General features: G+C 53.5%; 11 protein-coding genes across 11 annotated transcripts in view; 5 read left to right on the top strand and 6 right to left on the bottom strand.

Moving 5' to 3' along the window:
* Positions 1 to 13: 13 nt before the first annotated feature.
* On the top strand, positions 14 to 2,207 carry PPTG_14998 (ATP-dependent protease HslVU, ATPase subunit). Its single transcript, XM_008911982.1, has one exon. It carries the CDS (start codon positions 32 to 34, stop codon positions 1,481 to 1,483), a length of 1,452 nt encoding a protein of 483 aa, XP_008910230.1. The 5' UTR covers positions 14 to 31; the 3' UTR covers positions 1,484 to 2,207.
* On the bottom strand, positions 1,495 to 2,181 carry PPTG_14997 (hypothetical protein). The gene has a single exon (XM_008911983.1). It carries the CDS (start codon positions 2,136 to 2,138, stop codon positions 1,572 to 1,574), a length of 567 nt encoding a protein of 188 aa, XP_008910231.1. The 5' UTR covers positions 2,139 to 2,181; the 3' UTR covers positions 1,495 to 1,571.
* A 342-nt stretch (positions 2,208 to 2,549) lies between the features above and the next one.
* Positions 2,550 to 4,429, top strand: PPTG_14996 (hypothetical protein; the record flags this gene model as incomplete). Its single annotated transcript, XM_008911981.1, has 4 exons — positions 2,550 to 2,604; positions 2,707 to 3,699; positions 3,772 to 3,842; positions 3,908 to 4,429. 4 exons carry the CDS (start codon positions 2,550 to 2,552, stop codon positions 4,427 to 4,429), a joined length of 1,641 nt encoding a protein of 546 aa, XP_008910229.1.
* PPTG_14995 (hypothetical protein) lies at positions 4,394 to 5,369 on the bottom strand. Its single transcript, XM_008911980.1, has one exon. The coding sequence runs from the start codon at positions 5,031 to 5,033 to the stop codon at positions 4,704 to 4,706; it is 330 nt and encodes a 109-aa protein (XP_008910228.1). The 5' UTR covers positions 5,034 to 5,369; the 3' UTR covers positions 4,394 to 4,703.
* Positions 5,370 to 5,487: 118 nt separating this feature from the next.
* Positions 5,488 to 6,048, top strand: PPTG_14994 (hypothetical protein; the record flags this gene model as incomplete). The annotated part of the gene is made up of 1 exon (XM_008911979.1): positions 5,488 to 6,048. The coding sequence occupies one exon, from the start codon at positions 5,488 to 5,490 to the stop codon at positions 6,046 to 6,048; it is 561 nt and encodes a 186-aa protein (XP_008910227.1).
* A 92-nt stretch (positions 6,049 to 6,140) lies between these two features.
* PPTG_14993 (hypothetical protein) lies at positions 6,141 to 7,184 on the bottom strand (the record flags this gene model as incomplete). Its single annotated transcript, XM_008911978.1, has 1 exon — positions 6,141 to 7,184. One exon carries the CDS (start codon positions 7,182 to 7,184, stop codon positions 6,141 to 6,143), a length of 1,044 nt encoding a protein of 347 aa, XP_008910226.1.
* Positions 7,185 to 7,340: 156 nt separating this feature from the next.
* Positions 7,341 to 9,696, bottom strand: PPTG_14992 (hypothetical protein; the record flags this gene model as incomplete). Its single annotated transcript, XM_008911977.1, has 2 exons — positions 7,341 to 7,428; positions 7,487 to 9,696. The coding sequence occupies 2 exons, from the start codon at positions 9,694 to 9,696 to the stop codon at positions 7,341 to 7,343; spliced, it is 2,298 nt and encodes a 765-aa protein (XP_008910225.1).
* A 277-nt stretch (positions 9,697 to 9,973) lies between these two features.
* PPTG_23598 (hypothetical protein) lies at positions 9,974 to 10,255 on the bottom strand (the record flags this gene model as incomplete). The annotated part of the gene is made up of 1 exon (XM_008911976.1): positions 9,974 to 10,255. One exon carries the CDS (start codon positions 10,253 to 10,255, stop codon positions 9,974 to 9,976), a length of 282 nt encoding a protein of 93 aa, XP_008910224.1.
* A 53-nt stretch (positions 10,256 to 10,308) lies between these two features.
* PPTG_14991 (hypothetical protein) lies at positions 10,309 to 11,501 on the top strand. Its single transcript, XM_008911975.1, has one exon. The coding sequence runs from the start codon at positions 10,521 to 10,523 to the stop codon at positions 11,121 to 11,123; it is 603 nt and encodes a 200-aa protein (XP_008910223.1). The 5' UTR covers positions 10,309 to 10,520; the 3' UTR covers positions 11,124 to 11,501.
* A 719-nt stretch (positions 11,502 to 12,220) lies between these two features.
* On the top strand, positions 12,221 to 15,390 carry PPTG_14990 (hypothetical protein). Its single transcript, XM_008911974.1, has 2 exons — positions 12,221 to 15,023; positions 15,093 to 15,390. Exons 1-2 carry the CDS (start codon positions 12,449 to 12,451, stop codon positions 15,236 to 15,238), a joined length of 2,721 nt encoding a protein of 906 aa, XP_008910222.1. The 5' UTR covers positions 12,221 to 12,448; the 3' UTR covers positions 15,239 to 15,390.
* Positions 15,312 to 17,104, bottom strand: part of PPTG_14989 (hypothetical protein) — a gene marked incomplete at its 5' end in the record, with an annotated part of 4,046 nt that continues 2,253 nt past the window's right edge. The window contains one exon of the mRNA XM_008911973.1: positions 15,312 to 17,050. Within this exon, the coding sequence (XP_008910221.1) occupies positions 15,446 to 17,050 (1,605 nt within the window). The 3' untranslated portion in view covers positions 15,312 to 15,445. The remainder of the gene's footprint in view (positions 17,051 to 17,104) is intronic.

Here is a 17,104-nt window from a genome sequence, read left to right as displayed (position 1 = left end):
TAGCCACACTTCAAAAGATCACCACGTCACAATGATGCTTCGCCGCTGCGTTGGTCTACGTCGCTTCAGTTCCATTGCTACGGACCTTCCGCTGGCACCAGTGGGTGCCATTCCTCGCGGAGATGCTGACCGTATTCCAGAAGACGTAGTGCGCGCGCTGGACAAGTTCATTGTTGGACAGCAGGATGCAAAGAAGGCCGTGGCTGTGGCACTGCGCAGTCGTTGGCGCCGTCGACAGCTGCAGAACGACGCGTTGCGAGCGGAGATCTCGCCCATGAACATCCTCATGAGTGGTCCAACTGGGTCCGGTAAGACGGAGATTGCGCGGCGTCTGGCCAAGATCTCCGGGTCGCCGTTCCTCAAGGTGGAGGCCACCAAGTTTACCGAAGTGGGCATTTACGGCGCCAACGCGGACTCCATGATCAAGGATCTCGTAGATGTGGCTGTCAACATGGAGAGAGCTGAGGCACAGAAATTCCACGCAGCTGCTGCTCGAGAACGCGCTATTGACCGCCTTGTGGATCTGCTGGACCGCAAGAAGCTCAGTGACATCTCTAGGGCGGAACTCCGCGAAGAGATTGCCACGGGCAAGGCGGACAACCGCAAAGTTCGAGTTCAGCTCAAGCCGTTAGCAAGTAAGACGCGCCCCTCGTCAGCGAACCCGGAGATGATGATGGAGATGCCCCCAGAACTAGCGAAAATGATGTCACATCTTGACACGCTCATGGCTTCGCGTTTTTCCGGCGGTGGAAAAAAGAGTGAGGACAACACGACGAGCATGACGGTCAAGGAGGCGCTGCCTCGTCTCGAAGCTGAGGAGGCGGACGAGATTATTGACGATGACGAAGTGGTCAAGAGGGCGTTGGAGAACGTGCAGCATAACGGCATCGTGTTCCTGGATGAGATCGACAAGCTGGCTAATGCTGGCGACCAGGCTCGCTCTGGAGGAAGCGGAGCAAACTATCGCAAGGGTGAAGGCGTGCAGAAGGAGTTGCTGGCTTTAACAGAGGGGTGCGCTGTGAACACTCGCTACGGACTAGTGTACACAGACCACATCCTGTTTATCGCCAGCGGTGCCTTCCACCGCTCAAAGCCTTCAGACTTGATGCCGGAGTTGCAAGGCCGTTTGCCAATTCGTGTGGCGCTTTCGCCTCTTGGTGCAGCTGAGTTCGAGAAGATCCTGAAGGAAACGGATCACAACTTGTTGGAACAGACGAGCGCGTTGATGGAGACGGAGGGCGTGAAGCTCACATTCACGGACGACGCCATCAGTGAGATTGCTACTATTGCAGAGCAGGTGAACGCACAGACGGACAACATCGGTGCACGTCGCCTGGCGACTATCATCAGCAAGATCACAGAGGAGGTCTCCTTCCACGCACCGAAGATGAACGGTATGACCTTCGAGGTGGACAAGAAGTACGTACAGCAACGACTTTCGAATGTGCTCGATCGCACGGATCTCTCCAAGTTTATCCTGTAGACACCACGACATTCTGCAAATACAGGGCGCACATGCGTCAATTGTTGCTTTATTTGTGTTGCGCGTTTATCGCTGCAACTCATAGAGTCTACGCTTTGACCACCATTCTCCAGGCATCTGAGAAATCCATGCCTTCGTTTAATTTGGCTTCCACGGCCTGTGTGACCTCCTTACCGAAGATGCATTCCAAGATCTCGAGCTGGGGGTCGCCCATTAGCTCATCGTACATGGCGTTCATCGCTGCTGTGTAGTTCGTAATACGCTCAAGTCTGGGCAAGTCTTCGATGATCGGCATGAGATACACTTGGCAGGACACGGTCTCTCCCTTGCGTTCTCCGTCCACGAGATCCACGTCGATCTCGTCGCGAGCATAGAGATCGTCATCCACTTCCTCCAGCACGTCCAGAGCCGCCAATGTGTCGTCATCGACGCTAAAGACCTCGCCGGTCACTTGGTAACCCTCGTTCATTGGCGCACGATAGAGACACGGATAGAAGGCTTGGTCGTCCAGCACCATGTGGAAATCCTCCTTCGACGTACGAGCTGCGCCAACGAATGAGGCCTTTCCAAGCTCGATTGCTGGCAACAAATACGTTGTGTAGTTGTACAAGCCCGTCTTGAGAGTGCCGTACACGAACACCAACGTCGAAACCATCGCGTACGTCCAGCAAAGATTTTGAATTTTATGCGCTTCAACATTTGGTAATATTATTATGAAGAGTAGCGCTTACTCTAAAAGTTTAGATTACTATTATCATAGTGCTCTTATCCCTGTAAAAATAAGTAAGGAGCATCTTATTTAATTCAGATACTATATAAATGTTAGGAAACTCAGATTCTGCTGATTCCGTACAATACATGAGGAATCAGCCGAATCAGACCGGATCTGAGTTTCCCTACATTTAAATAGCAAAGATGCTCTTCAACTGTCAAACATGTTCTTAAGCGCCTTAATGTCCAATTATGTATGAGTGACAATTTATATAATGTGATCCTTGACATGTCATTTCTAAATGATATGAAGTTTGTAAGTTAGTTTTTGACGGACTTCCAGCAAGTGTCCACGATGGACTTGCGTACGGCGCTGAACGCCATGGACGACGACTACCACTACCATGATGGTGCGCTGCCTGCCTGCCTGATTGCCTGCTTGCTGTGCAGTAGTGCTCCCTTCACGTATTGACATTGACTGACGGGCTGTTCCTCTATATTCCTATCCACAGAACCAGAAGTGCCCACCCAAACGGAGACCGTGGACGTGTATTTGCTGCGACCCGAGGAGCCGCGCGAGATCGAGCTCAAAGACTTCACCATCATGAAGCCAAAGAACAACAGAATGCACCGACTTGTGCGCTTCTACCCGCGCTGCCAGATTTCCTACCGAGCCACGCTACCGGCCGAGGAGAAGTCGGTGATGTCCCCCGGCGGCACCGTCACGACTACGATGCTGCCGGAGCGTCTGCCACGCCACAACGGCGGCTTCAGCAACCCCAGTCGCAATGCAGAGATCTTCCGACTCAAGCGGGAGCTGCTGAAGGAGTACTACGCTTCGATACAGGAGGACGACCGAGAAGCTGCCATGTTCGACGCGCTCATCGGCCGGAGCGCGCATCCAGCTCAGCAGCCCAGCTGGGCAGACAGTAGCAATTATGCTGACCGTTCCGAGGTGAGAAGCTTCCCTCCTGCGCCTCCACGTGTACGTAGGCCGCTGCCAAAGTACAAACCTATGAAGGTGGGAGGCGAAGACTTCGTCCCACTGACGGGAGATAAACCAGGAAGCTTGACGCTTGACGAGCGTGTCAAGTATATTTCGTCACTTTGGCCAGGTCTAGCGCCTGTAGACGATGATGGAGATATAATGGATTACTATGGAATTGAAGTTCAGATCATCTCTGAGGAAGAGAGGGAGAAAGACTTGGCTGCGATGGAGGAGAATGACGCGAAGCCAACAAATGCAGCGGCGACGACGACAGTGACTGCGCTGGAGTCGGCTGCTATAGACACAGAGACGAAAGAGGAAGAAGCTGCGGCCAGCAGCTCCGAAACTACAGCCCCGTCCTCTCCTGAGCTGTCGGTGGAAACGCGAAGCTCTGCACTGCAGAAACTGAAGGAGGCAGCAGCAGAAGATGACGACGAGATCAAACCGAATCCCATCGCGACAAAGCAAGATGACTGGGTGCAGTGCGACAAATGCCAAAAGTGGCGTCGACTTCCGAGTAAGTTTCACCCTTGAGCATGAAAAAAGATGCGTGGACTGACCATTGTAACTCGTAATGTGTGTGAACCAGACCAAGTTAACGTGTCGGAGCTGCCGACTGTTTGGTATTGCAAAATGAATAAATGGGACAAACGACACAATGTGAGTGTGCTTTTGAGTACCGCGATCTCGTTCTCAATCTAACAAAGGCCTGCGTTATCGTCTAGAAATGCTCGGCACCAGAAGAGAAGCTTGTGGTGCTCATGAACGGACCAGATTTGATGGAGTACCGTCAGCGCAAGTTTGCACAGGATTTTATTCAGCGCTGCAGGCGTCTGGATAAATTGTCGTATCATTACAAGTACACGCACTCTCACGACGATGATGGCGAACGCAAATTCGTGCAATGCACGGAATGCCTGAAACTGCGTCCACTACTTGGTGGCATGGATCCGAACAAGGTGGCGGAGCCTTTCGCTTGCTGGATGAACTGGGACGAGCTCTTGGCGAGTTGCTCGGCACCGGAAGGTCCGCTATACCCCCGAGAGAAATCGCGGGGCGGTGGGAATGGGACAAACTACTTGGCTAATACAGTTGGTGACGACTGGAAGGGAAGCAATGCAGCCAGCGAACCCAATGCAGGAGGCGGTGGTCGTACTGGTAACAAGCCTGGTCGAAAAGGAAAACGCAAGGCGGAGAAAGGCTTGAGTGGCAGGACGATGAAGACCAAGAGAAGAACAGCAGCATGAACAAACATTACTCTATACATGTACATTGCATAACAAAGGAATCAGGTCAAGTGTAGAGAACCTTCGTCGCGATGGCTCAAGCGCATAGCGTGTCGAACTCAAACCGCTTTGGTTTTTCAATCTTGTCATCACGTTCCAGGCCACTCCTTCCGTAGCTGTGACGCCATGTGCCCATGCACTCGTCTACTCTGGTACTCTACTTCTTCTCATTATTGCTCAGCAAATTGCGATACCTTCTGCAATGGTTATCGTCATCAGACAGCAACCCGCGAGCTCACCTTATCCACACACGCAAAGCGGCAGGACAAAAAGGCCCAAGAACTTCTAGCGGGGGTCTTAAAAGCGGCCTTATGTTTTGCATCATTGCGAGAAGAAGCGCAGAGCTAGACAAGCGTAAGCTCAGGCACGAGACACAGCTGTCAGGAAGCCACAGAAGCTTCTTCACAGGAGGGCCAACAATAGAGTGGAAAAGGATCACAACCAAACAGCCATTGACCCGTCGAACACATGAAGCACAGCCCAGCAGAGTCTTGGGATCTGCGGGCAACAAACTGCACGCTTCATCGCTCTTATAGCAAAGGAGAACGTCGAGCGTTCTCCCCATTAGCTGCAGCAGATAAACCTCTCGAACGTGTTATCATCACCGAGACGACGCGAGGCCTTCTCTCAAATGTGGCTAAAGCATCTTCACAATGGACAAGAGCGGCGCTCAAACCAAAGGCGAGCAACAGCAGCAGTTTATTACTCGTCGACCCGTCACAGACTTACGCTGAACATGACATCACACATAGACAGCAGATCCAACGGCAGTCCGGCCTTCCTCCCCTCCTCTTCCTCTCGTGACTAGCGTCCACCCGCACCGAAGTTCCACAGCGTCCGTCGTCCAGCGCAACCACCAAAAGGAATGTGAGCAGATTCAATCTATAGTCTAACCTACAGTCCCTTTTCTGTGTATAGGAATCAAAGTTTTGCTTTTACTCAGATCTGATTCACATGTTTTTTTTGCTTCAAGTTCTAGCGGTACTGCCGAATTTGTAGCATCTTCGAGATCTTTTGCTATGGACACGTACGTCTTCGTCTACGGCACGCTCAAACGTGGCCTTATCAACTATGAACGATACCTGCATCCAGCAGAGCTCGCTGGCAAGGCTGAGTTCGTGGGGACGGGTCTAACTGCCTGCGCCGAGTTCCATCTCGTTCTCAACCCAGATCGCTCTGTGCCGTGTTTGTACCGGGCTCACACAGAGGGGTACCAGGTGCCTGGCGAGGTCTACCGCGTGGACGCGGATGCGTTGGCGGCGCTGGACATTCTGGAGGCTGTCAAGGACAACTATTATGTGCGCGAGGAAATCCCAGTGAACGTCGTGGAGGGCGAACTCAAGCACCAGACGGTCAACTGCCAAGCATACATCATGCCTATCCGAGAGGACCTGCTCAAGCTTGAGCGCATCCCTAACTACACGGCGCTCATGCACAAGACGTACCGCTCACGCACTGAGACGCCCAACCTCGAGGTGCTCAAGTGTCTGTATGGGGAGGAAGTGACGGACGCAGTACAGAGTAAGCTGAACGAGGGGATGAAGTTCGATGGAGCCTGGAAGGCAGTCGTGGGAGCGTAGAACAATTGAGGCATCAGGCGGTGAACAGTGAATCAGTATGGAAAGAAGTATCCAATTCATCGCAACACGTTTTGTTTCTTCATTTGTTGATTTTAGACCGATACGACAGTCACCGTGATGTCGTCGCTGCTGCCGAACTCCCGCGCCTCCTTGACGATGGCTTGGGCAGCGGATTCGGCGGACGCTCTTCTATTGGTACCGAGCTCCTTAATTGCTAACGCCATTGTGCGATTATTGTTGAGCACCGTCCAGACGCCGTCCGTGGCGATGACTAAGATGCTGCGACCAACAAGCAGCTCACTTCGACGGATCTCGGGTGTGGGGATGACCCAGTTCTTCATGTCGGGGCCCTTCATGTCGATATCTCCGATAGTTCGGAAGGGTTCCAATACGCCTGCAATGCGCTTGTTCTGGATGTATGCTCCACTGTTTAGCGCTCGCATTCTCTCCTTCACATTAGCTGCGCAATGATCGTCTGACAGTGCAATCGTCTTCCCCGCCGTAGACGGTGGCGCTTTCCCCTTCACTTTCTTCCCTGTTGTAGCGGATTCTGACGCCTCGTGAATAATAGCGCGGCAGTCTCCGATATTGAGCACGATCTTCTGCGGGGTGTCTGTGTTCGGGTCCACATACAGCAGGACGGCCAGCAGACAAGCGCCACTCATGTCCATTTTCCGCATGGCCATACCGCAAAACCTGCGATCTAGCTCCTCCATCGCCTTAGAGAGCTTCGCATGATCGAAGCCGTCGTCGTACACTTCGTCCAGAGTCTTGAACAGCTCGTCGACGAGGAAATCGCCAGCCCACGAGCCGCCATGGCCGTCCATGACTGCGAACAGGTGAAACCGCTCGTTGCTGGCCACCACACATCGGTCCTCATTGGCGTGGCCTTGAGAGCCCTCTACAGACAGCGACGCCACGTCCAGCAGTCGGATGGGGTTCTTCTTGTCTGTGCTCGCAGATCTCCGAGCTGCTTGCTCGGCTTGCTCCTGGTTCTCGTCGCTCGCTTCGCCCCCCGAGCTGTACACTCCGTTGCCACCAGCTATCGCCTCGGCGAAGTCACCATTGCCGCTGTCGGCACGGACCTTGGTGAGCGCGCGTTGTAGTCGCGGCGCACCGGTGGCTGCGACCTCCATCGTTAGAGGGAATGGCGTAAACGGAGGACTGTGTGTGAGTCTGGCTTTATTTCATTGGTCGCCACCATTTCAACGTCAAGTCAACTTGTTCATGCACGTTACAAGTCCTACACACACCAAGGCAACCTAGCGCCTTGGTGCAGTCCTACGTCATGTTTATCTCGTGATGCGGAAGGAGCGAACCTTGGCCAGCAGCTCCTTGGCTTCACCCTTGGAGAAGTGCTCACGGACAGGCTCCAGGATCCTGAAGAAAAAAATGGTTAGTAACAAAAAACCGGTAAAGATCGATAATTGATACGTACTCGTTCAGGTACTTGGTAAGGGCTGCCTTGAGGTCAGCACCATTCACCTGGCGAGCGACGAAGGCTTCCTCTAGCTCCTGGTAGGCGGCGAATGTCTTCTCCGAGCCGTCCGCAAGCTTCACAGTCACACCTTCTGTGGCGAAACGCGGACAAATGATGTGCTTCATGTAGTCGAGGATCGGGTTCGCCTCCACGACACCCTCGGGACAGAACGCGTTCTCGATCTTGCGGCTCACGTCTTCAGCGGCGTCCTCCATGAAGATGGCCGACTCCGGGTCACTCTTCGACATCTTCTCCTGGCCTTCCTTCAGACCCATGAGCATGTGGTGACTGAGGATAATAGGCTTGAAACGAATCTTCGCCTGGTCGCAGTAGTCGCGTGCAAGCATGTTGATCTTGCGTTGATCAATACCCAGCTGGCAGATGTCCGCCTTCAGGTTGAAGATGTCAGCGCACTGCATCAGCGGGTAGAGAATCTGCGCGGCCTGCATGCCTTCCTTCTCCTTGCGGCCCATGATCGTGCAGCACTTGAGCGTGCGAGCAATAGTCGTACGGCGGGCGATGTCCATCACACGCAGCCAGTACGAAGCGCTGTGCGAAATGATCTCCTTGGACGCCCACAGGAACTCCACATTGGTCATGTCCATGCCCACGGACTTCCAGATCTCCACCATGTATTGACCCACCATGCGGATCTTGTCCAGATCGCCGCCCATCTTGTTGTTCAGCATGGCGAACCAGTCAGCCACCCAGAAGCGGAACACGCTGCCGGTCGACGTCAGCTTGTTCACGTTCACTGTGCGCAGAACACCCTGAGCAATGTGCATGCGTCCCGAAGGCTCGAAGCCATCGTAGCACACGGGGTTGTCCTTCTTCTCCAGCAGAGCCTGCAGCTCGTTCTCTTGGATACACTCCTCACCCACGGAGCGAGCCACGGCGTAACGCTCCTCCAGCGACAACGACGATGCCTTCCACTCCTTGACAGACTCGGGGAATCCAGGTAGCGTCAGGTTGGCCAGCTTGTCACCGTCCGGGATCGGAGACACCTTAAGCTTCTTGATGCTCGAGAACATCGTCTTGAGTGGACCGCTGGCAAAGTGCTGGCGCACAGGCTCAAGCAGAGCGTTGATGTACTTGGTCAGACACGGCTTCAAGTCAGCGGGGTGCACCTTTTCGCTGGAAAAGGCCGCTTCAAGCTCGTCGTAGCTGGCAAAGGTGAGATTGCCGCCGTTCTTCTCGCTACGTTCAAGCGTAATGCCATCCGCATGGAGAGGGAAGACCAAGTACTTCATGTAGTTCAAGACCGGGTTACCTTCCACCTCGCCGGGCACGCAGTACGCCTTCTTGATCTTTGTCTTGACCTCAGCGGCCGTGTCATCGACGTAGATGGCCGACTCGGCGTCCGTGGTGGTCATTTTGAACTGCTCCTGCTTCAGACCAAGCAGCAGCGGGTGCGTGAGGAAGACTGGCTTCTTGGGCAGCTCCTTCTGCGCAATGTACTCGCGAACGAGCTCGTTGCCGGCCTCTTGGTCAGCGCCGAGCTGGTAGATGTCAGCCTGCAACAAGAAGCCGTCCGCGAGCTGCATGAGCGGGTACAGGATACGGTTCGTGTTGTGCACAGCGTCGTCTGTCTTGCGGCCCATAATAGGCGCACACTGCTGCACACGCTCGACCGTGAAGCGGCCAGCAGCGTCCAGCACCTGTGACCAGTAGGCGCCGGCGTGGCGCGCGGTCTCCGTGGAGGCCAGCATGATCTCGAGGTTGGGCAGTTTGTCAGCGTCCAATCCCAGCGCCTTCCAGACTTCCACCATGTAGGTACTGACGCTCTGAAGCTTCTTCAGGTCGCCGCCAAACTTATTGTTAAGCAAAGCGTGCGTATCCGCCACCAGCAGACGCACGTGGCAACCAGCGTCCATGAGGCGCTTGGCGTTGAGCGCACGCAGCAGACCGGAGGCCAGGGTCACGCGACCTGAAGGCTCGAAGCCGTCATAGGCGATGGGGTGCGCCTTCTCGGCAAAAAGCGCACGCAGCTGGGCCTCGGTCTCGGCGGACAGCGGAGCGCCAGTGATGGCTGCGAGCTTGGCGATCTTCTCATCGACAGGCAGAGCGGCAGCTTCAGGAGCGGCAGGCACAGGAGCATCCAGTGTTAAGGCAGAGAAGCCCTTCTGCACGTCAGCGGCAGCGGCGGGGGCGGGCGGGGGTGTAGCCATTGGGATCGCGGTTGTTCCAAACTTTGGAATCCAAAGTGACGGTCAGTGGTTTGGATTGATGCGCCTGAAATCGGTATTACCAGTTCGATTACGGTAGTTTGGATCGTCTCGTGATCATTGTCGTGTCAAGGTCGCTCGTAGAAAACTCGTGTGGTGTACACGGTTCCGCTGAGTTCGAGCAACATCGACTGGTCGGTGGCAGGTCATGTACGTTGACGCTCGGTCGGTGGTTTGCTGAGCTGGCGGCAGCTCTCTTGCAACGTGTCGCAGCTGTACTTCAGGTTTTCGCCTTCGGCAATGAGGCCTGCTGCTCGACGGTCGCCGCATCGGTCGTAGCCTTGCAGTCGTCATCGACTTCTTTCCAAAGGGACAGCGCGAAGCTAAGCAGCTTTACAAAATTGATCGTCCGCCGAGACAGCGCGTACCATTCTGGTTGAAGCGTGCAGTGCTGAGCGTCATCTTGCAGTCCTTCTCCTGTTGCCGTGAACATCGCGGTGTCTCGCTGCAATTGGCGTTCTTTTTCTGCCTGCGGTCTTGTACTGCCCGTGTTAAAACTCATTCGATTGGATACCCTTCGGATTCATACCCTACCCTATTTTTAGATCGGCGTCATACTTTTCTGAGGTAACCGCTAGTTCATGAACGGCAACTGTTATTTTAGTGCTTTTTTTCAAGCCAATTCGGCGCTCTGCTGCCACCGATTCTATCCTGGGCAAAACAGTCTCGGTTCAAAGCTGCCGGCGAGATAACCCCATTCGTGGTCTTTCCCCAGCAGTACGAAGCACTCGCCCTCAGGATTGATCCAGTCGCCGCTCGCCGCCACTATGTGCATGTGCTCGTTCAACCTTCTGCCGTTCTTGCCGCAATTTGCGAGCTCATGCGATGATATGGCGCTTCGCAAGCTGTCGCCCGTGAAGAGGTCGCGGCCGCGACGCAAGGTGCGCCCTCGTCACGCCAAGCGCGCCTGGTGCGACAGCCTCATCTACTCCAACCTGGTGTATGCGCTTGCGGCGCTCATTTCGTTCAGCTGCGACCAGAACTTCTGCGGCGTGCTGCAGATGGGCGCGGCTATCGCGTCTACCATGTTCCACCGCTCCAAGGAAACCAAGTACCTGTTGCTGGACGCGCTCATCAGCGGCACGTTGGGCATTATCTTCATTTTTGCCGGACAGCACACGCTTAACAAGGAATGGTACGGCATTCTGGCCATCAAGCTGGTACTGGCTGTGCTCTGCGTATTCACTTGGCTCTACTGCGGTATGCCCGGCGGAGAGCGCTACGACAAGTGGCACAATCGCTGGCACTACGTCTCGGGCGCCACCACGATTTCGACGACGCTTTTCTTGACGATGTACATGCCGGAGTTCGATCTTCTAATGCACGAGCTCATCCAGGACGTCGTAGTTGTACGGAGCATGTTTAGCTGAAGTGCGAGGGTGATCTGACGAGGGCGACGACGGCTACAGGAACAGTGACAACAGTGGCATTCCGATGTGTATCGACGAGAGGAGATGAACGATACAGTATCCGACCGTTCACGGCATCGATACACAGTTGCTTTTCAGCAGCACAGTGCTGCCAGCTCTGATTGATCAGGGGACCCTCCCCGAAGCACGCACGGGTTGGCCCCTGCTAAGCTGAGAGACTACCCTTAGCTACCTTAGGTGATAGTTGCTATCGTCCCTAGAGAGAAGGCACCTCGCGGTGTATCATTTTCAAACTGATCAATACGATAATGCATTCTGTATTGTGGGTGTTTTCCAAGAATGTCATGGCAGCGTGCATGATACAGTTCATGTTGAGCTCGTCACTTGAGCAGCGAGCTGTCTCAAGAGCTTTCTCTGTCAAGACAGCGGTGTTTACGCAAGTGCTGGAGCTTCAGGCGGATATTCAGCGGTAGATGCCTCGGTATCTTTGTCGGTTTCAGCATACTAAAGTATTAGTTCTTCACGCTGTCGAGGTAGGAACGACGACAAGCTATCACCGCCTCGGAGATTAAGGCACCGAGAGTCTGAGCATTGCCCAAGATCTCAACGTCGGCCCGTCCCGAAGACGCTGCGAATGGTGACGGTGAAATCAGGATCAGCTTATTTTCCGCGGGGCTTCCTTGCTCTTTATGATAAAGTGGCTATTTTCTGTTGGACAGCTACGACTCAGCTTTTCACAGTGAAATCCGAGTGAATTGTACTCGTATCCCGAGTCGGAGTGACCCACAAGTGTACTAGGTAGTCTTCTAGCAACATGGTAAAAAAGGAAACTGTAAGCGTGAATGGCATGGCGCCTCCAAACTCGGAAATCAGCAAAGCTATTATACTGGACACTGCATATTGCAACTTTTTTATGCCGTTGAGTGACGCTGAGCGTTGTTGTCATGCCAGTACATGTATTCTGATTTATATGTGCGTTGCAGTGCCGAGGATGCCGCTCAGCAAGCGCAAACGTGGTGTTGTCATTAACTGTGTACCGAATCCAAATCATTGCGTGGGAAGGAACCCGTGCCGGCCGATACAAAAGTCGCTTTGCCCTTTTCTGTAATTTGCTGCGGGTAAAATCACTTTTCCGCTTTGGTGCATTCATACATTGGCAGCGCAAGAGAGAGAGAGAGAGAGAGCTCCGGGAGCGGAGGTGATCTAGAACCAGTTCAGTTGCTCTCCGGCGCCGTATTTATAGTCCCCAAACTGGTAGTTACGCGACGTCGCATTGGCTTCTTCCAGCTGGTCACTCGTCAGCCTATTTCCCGTCTCGACTCGTCATGGCCAGCAAACTCAACGCGTTCCTGGCCGCTGTGCCCGCGAACGCGAGCGTGCCCAGCCCGCCCAAGTCGGCGCCGGCCGTAATGGCCTTCCCACAGCTGGATCTCAAGGTTGATCCCGAGAATACCGGCTCCTTCGCGCCAACCACGCCACAGCCGCCCATTGCGCGTCGTCGCCGCACGCCGTCACAGCGCAAAAATAACCCCAGCCTCAAGCTGGAGCTGGACAGCCCAGTGGGCTCGAGCAGCTCGAACCAGGAGCAGGACAGACCCGAAGATGATCGGGATGTGTCGCGGCCGTCGCCTCTTAAGAGCTTCATGGCTGCACAGGCAGCGGCAGCCAAGCTCAAGTCGCAGACGGACAAGCACGATATCTCTACACCGGACCTGGCGCGTACAAGCAGCGGTTCGGAGCTGGACGCCAAGTCGGAGGCGGGGCCTATGCGTATGGCCAGCGCTCAAGGATCGCATCACCGTCGCGTGTCCACCGACACGACGCTGTTCAACAAATACTTACGCCAACAGGCAGATCTTGATATTAGCCACGACACTGTGCAGTATTTCGCCAATGTACAGGTCATTACCGCCACAGCAGCTGCAGCTGACGCGCTCGAAAGTGAAATGAGCGTGGATAATAACGCCGACGAGGAACACGCGAACTCCGTTGTACAGGAGCCGGAGGAAATCCTTGCACTATTTCGACTGGGCAGTACCATCCCTGTATCCAGTGCACTGGAAATTGTACGACGAGCTACAAACCTCATGACATTGGAGCAGAACGTCATCTCGATTCGCGCGCCGTACACATTAGTGGGGGATCTCCACGGCCAATTTCAGGATTTATTAGAGCTTTTCCGCGTACATGGCTCTCCGGCTGTCGACAATCCGTTCTTGTTCCTTGGAGACTATGTGGACCGCGGGGTTTCTTCCTGCGAGATTATCTTATTACTCTTGGCCTTTAAAGTGGCCTTCCCACAGAGTGTGCATCTATTGCGTGGAAACCACGAGTGTCGGAGCTTGAGTACATTTTACGGATTTCGCGCAGAATGCCTCAAGAAATACGGACCTGTGCTCTATAACCGCATGATCAAGTGTTTCGAGAGTATGCCGCTGGCCGCACGAATTGAGACTGCGCACGGCACGTTCCTGGCTGTACATGGCGGACTATCACCGGATATTCAGTTTGTGGACGATATTAACGGACAGGTGAACCGCTTTATGGAGCCAGAACCAAACGGAGCTCTGTGTGACTTATTATGGTCAGATCCTGCCAAGGGAGAAGCACAGGAGCAGGAATGGGCCCCCAATGGTATGCGGGGCTGCTCTTTCACGTTTAATGAACGTGCCTGTCGCGAATTCCTGAAGCGTAACAATCTTCTGGCTATTATTCGAGCTCACGAGCTGGAAGAGGACGGTTATAAAGAGCATTTTCGTCACGAAGGGGATCGCACGGAGGAAGACGAGGAGGGAAAACTCACTCTACCCGCGGTTGTGACGGTGTTTTCAGCTCCAGAGTATTGCAATACAAACCACAACGTCGGAGCGACGTTGAAAATTCCGTGGGAAAAGCAAAACGGTCGTTTACTGCAGTATCAACAGCACAAACGCAGTCAATATTCCGAGTTTGAGTTCACGCGAGCAAGCGAGGATGAGGCGGTCAAGGCGTTTTTGGAGGAGAATCTGCCGTTTTTGCCGATTGACTTTTACGATTTGGTGAACGTGTGTCGGCAGTTGCGGTTTACTCTTGAGCGAGCAGCGAGCACCACGTCGGCGCCTGCAACGGAACCTATTCGCAAACTGTCTTTAGTGTCGTCGCTGTGTGCACCAGCAGCTAGTGTTGAAGCCAAGATTGAGGAGGAAGATCCAGAGCTTCCCGTGTCTCCACCCCCATCTGCACCAGCTAATGAAGTGGAGAATAACACTACAGACGCCCAGGAGGCAGTGAGTGAGTCTTTGCAGGATTGGGAACTTGTAGGGGAGATGAAGAGTGCTGAGGATGATACGAAGAAGTCGAAGAAAGCCAAGAAGAAGGAGAAGAAGGAGAAAAAACTGAAGGAGAAGATCGAGAAGAAACAGAAAAAACAGAAGGACAAGAAGAAGTGGGATACGAGTCGAATCGTGAGCGGCTGGAAGTTCTGCCCAGGATTTGTACGCTTCTACGACCGCTACTTTGCACGAGACAGTATGAAGAAGAGCGAGCCGGAGATCACCTCAGCTCCTGGCCATCTAGGCAAGCGGGCGTCGTGGATCCCGTATTATAAAACACCGTTCAAGCGCTCAACTTCGACTGGCGAGGCCCCCACCGACACTGAAACTAACGATACAGTCACTGATTCTACCGGTCCTGTTCGACGGAAGAGTATGACAGACTGGATGCCGATGCCGTCGTTCGAGCAGGTGGCTCAGCTTACAAACACTCTTCAAGGCCACATTCCCGTTCAATCGAACGGTATTAACGTGTTCACCAAGGCCCAGTGGCAAGCTCTGAAGTTGTACTTCTCGATTCTGGATCTTGATGGCAATGGGGTGCTCATGGAAGAGAGCTTTGTTGTTCTCCTCGCTGAGCAAGATAGCGGTACGTTTGCTCGTGGTCTGTTGTATGTTTGGATGCCTAGTTGATACTAACTTCAATGTGTGTCTGTAGATGCTTATGCGACTGAAGACGAATTGAGTCTCTTGATGGAAGTCATGGACTGCAACGCCGACAACATGGTCACCGAACAAGATTTCTTACTATTCGCGTACCGGGCTTTGCTGCGGTGGAAAAAGTCTCTGCATGGCTCCGACTAGAGTGTGCTAGAGCATAAATCGAACTCTCGTAGTGAAGTATGACTACCCAATGCCAGAATAGAATCGACAGTATCGCGGCACCTGCCCATAGTATGAAGAATGAAATCTATTAGTTGGAAAAAAAAAACTTTGTGTGGTACATATCTTGGGCAACACAAGTAAAATTAAGCGCGTCAAAGTAATGCCTGCATGTTTTGCCTTGAAACTTTAGTGTATCAGCGTGCGTGGAGAGGTTTTGTGAGTGGGGGAACCACGAGCTCTTGTTGGGCCAGACTTGACTTTATCCTTTGGGGTCATGGTCACGTTGAAGCTCTTGGTGCCAACTGTACCAGGAATGGAATACGCTCCAGGTCCGACGGTCACAGGCACCGTCGGCTTCACGCGAAATCGAGCTTCATTTCCGACCGTCAAGCGAAGATCTCTTGATCTTGTGTAGGCTCCCGTATCGTCGACATTGTCCTTATACGCCCCAGGACCAGGCAGATCGCAGACATCTTTGGTGTCAAACACGGATCGCTCTTGCGTCGACAGGAATGGTACTCGTGGTGATAGGAATTCTGCTGCATCTGACGCAGATGCAACTTCCGGTACGCTCGAAGCAACGGCCGAAAAACCTTTAGAGACGTTGTACTGCCCCACTGCAGGTGTAGCCTGATCACCCACACAATGCACGTGTGGTGGGGCGTGTGGCAGTGCATTCTTCGCAAATCTAGTCGAACCGGATTTGAACGCGGCAGAATTAAGGTAATGTCTAGTGTCGAACGATCCCGCCTCGGAATATGCTCCGGGTCCTGGGGTAAATTCGTCCCCACTCCAGACCTGCCGTTCTGATGTCGTTCCGAAGACTCCGTTCCGTCCGATGCAGAGTTTGCCTCTAACATTTTGGTTGAGAGACCGTGGAGTCTCGCTCCTGTATGCACCTGGACCTGGAGCTGAAGGTGTCTTTGTAGGAGCAAGACAAGGTCGCTCAGTAGCACATGAAAAGCCGATTCCTTCAGCGCGGTGATGCGGAATTAAGACTCCACTTGTTTTTCTTCCAAGTTGTTTTGATGAGGGATTCGAGCGAGCAGTGCCGTATCTGCCGGGACCTGGTGTCGTAGTGTACGAAGGATTGCTGAAAGGAGTGGTAATGTGCGACGTCAACTCGGTACGACCTGTAGTGGATCCAAATGCCTCCGTCTTCGTACCGTAGCCGCCAAGCTTGTTGTGTTCCTGGCGATATCGTTCAGCACGCTCTTCCTTGGCTAGGAGTTCCTGCTCTCGTTCAGGGTCGTAAACTCCAACAGGTTTGGGAGCTTGAAGAATGGGCACCTTGGACGCAAATACAGCACTCTGTCTAGTGCCTCGATGTTGACTACGGCGTGCACCAATTCGCGGTCGCTGTCCTTCTGGGATCGACTTTGCTGGTAGTGGAGTGGTCACCACTGTGATTTCGGGGACTGAATTGGTGTTGTACTGACCTGGGCCCGGCAAACTTGTAAGTCTCTTGTTCTCCTCCCATACTTCACGTTTGGCGGTAGATTTGAGTGACGGAGCCCCGTTCTTCTTTTCATTCCAGATCGAGTTATGTCTGCTGTAGGCGGCAGGGCCCACTGTGTCATGTCCGACACCAGAGTAGATTTTTTCAGGTGCCGACTGTCTCTGAAGCTCCACACCAACCTGCACGTAGCCGTAGCTTTGTTGTCGCTGTGGGATAGTAGGCACTGACGGTTTAATTAAATGAGCGAATTTGCGGAGCCCTTGGTGTTCCCGTTGGTTGTTGGACGGTGGTGATGAAGATGGACGTAGATAACTTCCTGGGCCGGGGTTGTCCTGGACGGTAGACGCACTAAAAACTGTGGATCCTGGTGCACTAGGCGCAAAACG

The sequence above is a fragment of the Phytophthora parasitica genome, assembly GCF_000247585.1.
Source record: "Phytophthora parasitica INRA-310 unplaced genomic scaffold supercont2.44, whole genome shotgun sequence".
Lineage (NCBI taxonomy): Eukaryota > Oomycota > Peronosporomycetes > Peronosporales > Peronosporaceae > Phytophthora > Phytophthora nicotianae.
Note: the sequence above shows the minus strand (reverse complement) of the source record. Positions and strands in the feature narration are given on the sequence as shown.

Bases quoted from the DNA above. Each gene is read 5' to 3' on its own strand.
- PPTG_14998 (XM_008911982.1), top strand. From the start codon at position 32: ATGATGCTTCGCCGCTGCGTTGGTCTACGTCGCTTCAGTTCCATTGCT.
- PPTG_14997 (XM_008911983.1), bottom strand. From the start codon at position 2,138: ATGGTTTCGACGTTGGTGTTCGTGTACGGCACTCTCAAGACGGGCTTG.
- PPTG_14995 (XM_008911980.1), bottom strand. From the start codon at position 5,033: ATGGGGAGAACGCTCGACGTTCTCCTTTGCTATAAGAGCGATGAAGCG.
- PPTG_14991 (XM_008911975.1), top strand. From the start codon at position 10,521: ATGTGCATGTGCTCGTTCAACCTTCTGCCGTTCTTGCCGCAATTTGCG.
- PPTG_14990 (XM_008911974.1), top strand. From the start codon at position 12,449: ATGGCCAGCAAACTCAACGCGTTCCTGGCCGCTGTGCCCGCGAACGCG. The intron at 15,024-15,092 runs GTACGTTTGCTC...GTGTGTCTGTAG, and splicing joins CCTCGCTGAGCAAGATAGCG to ATGCTTATGCGACTGAAGAC.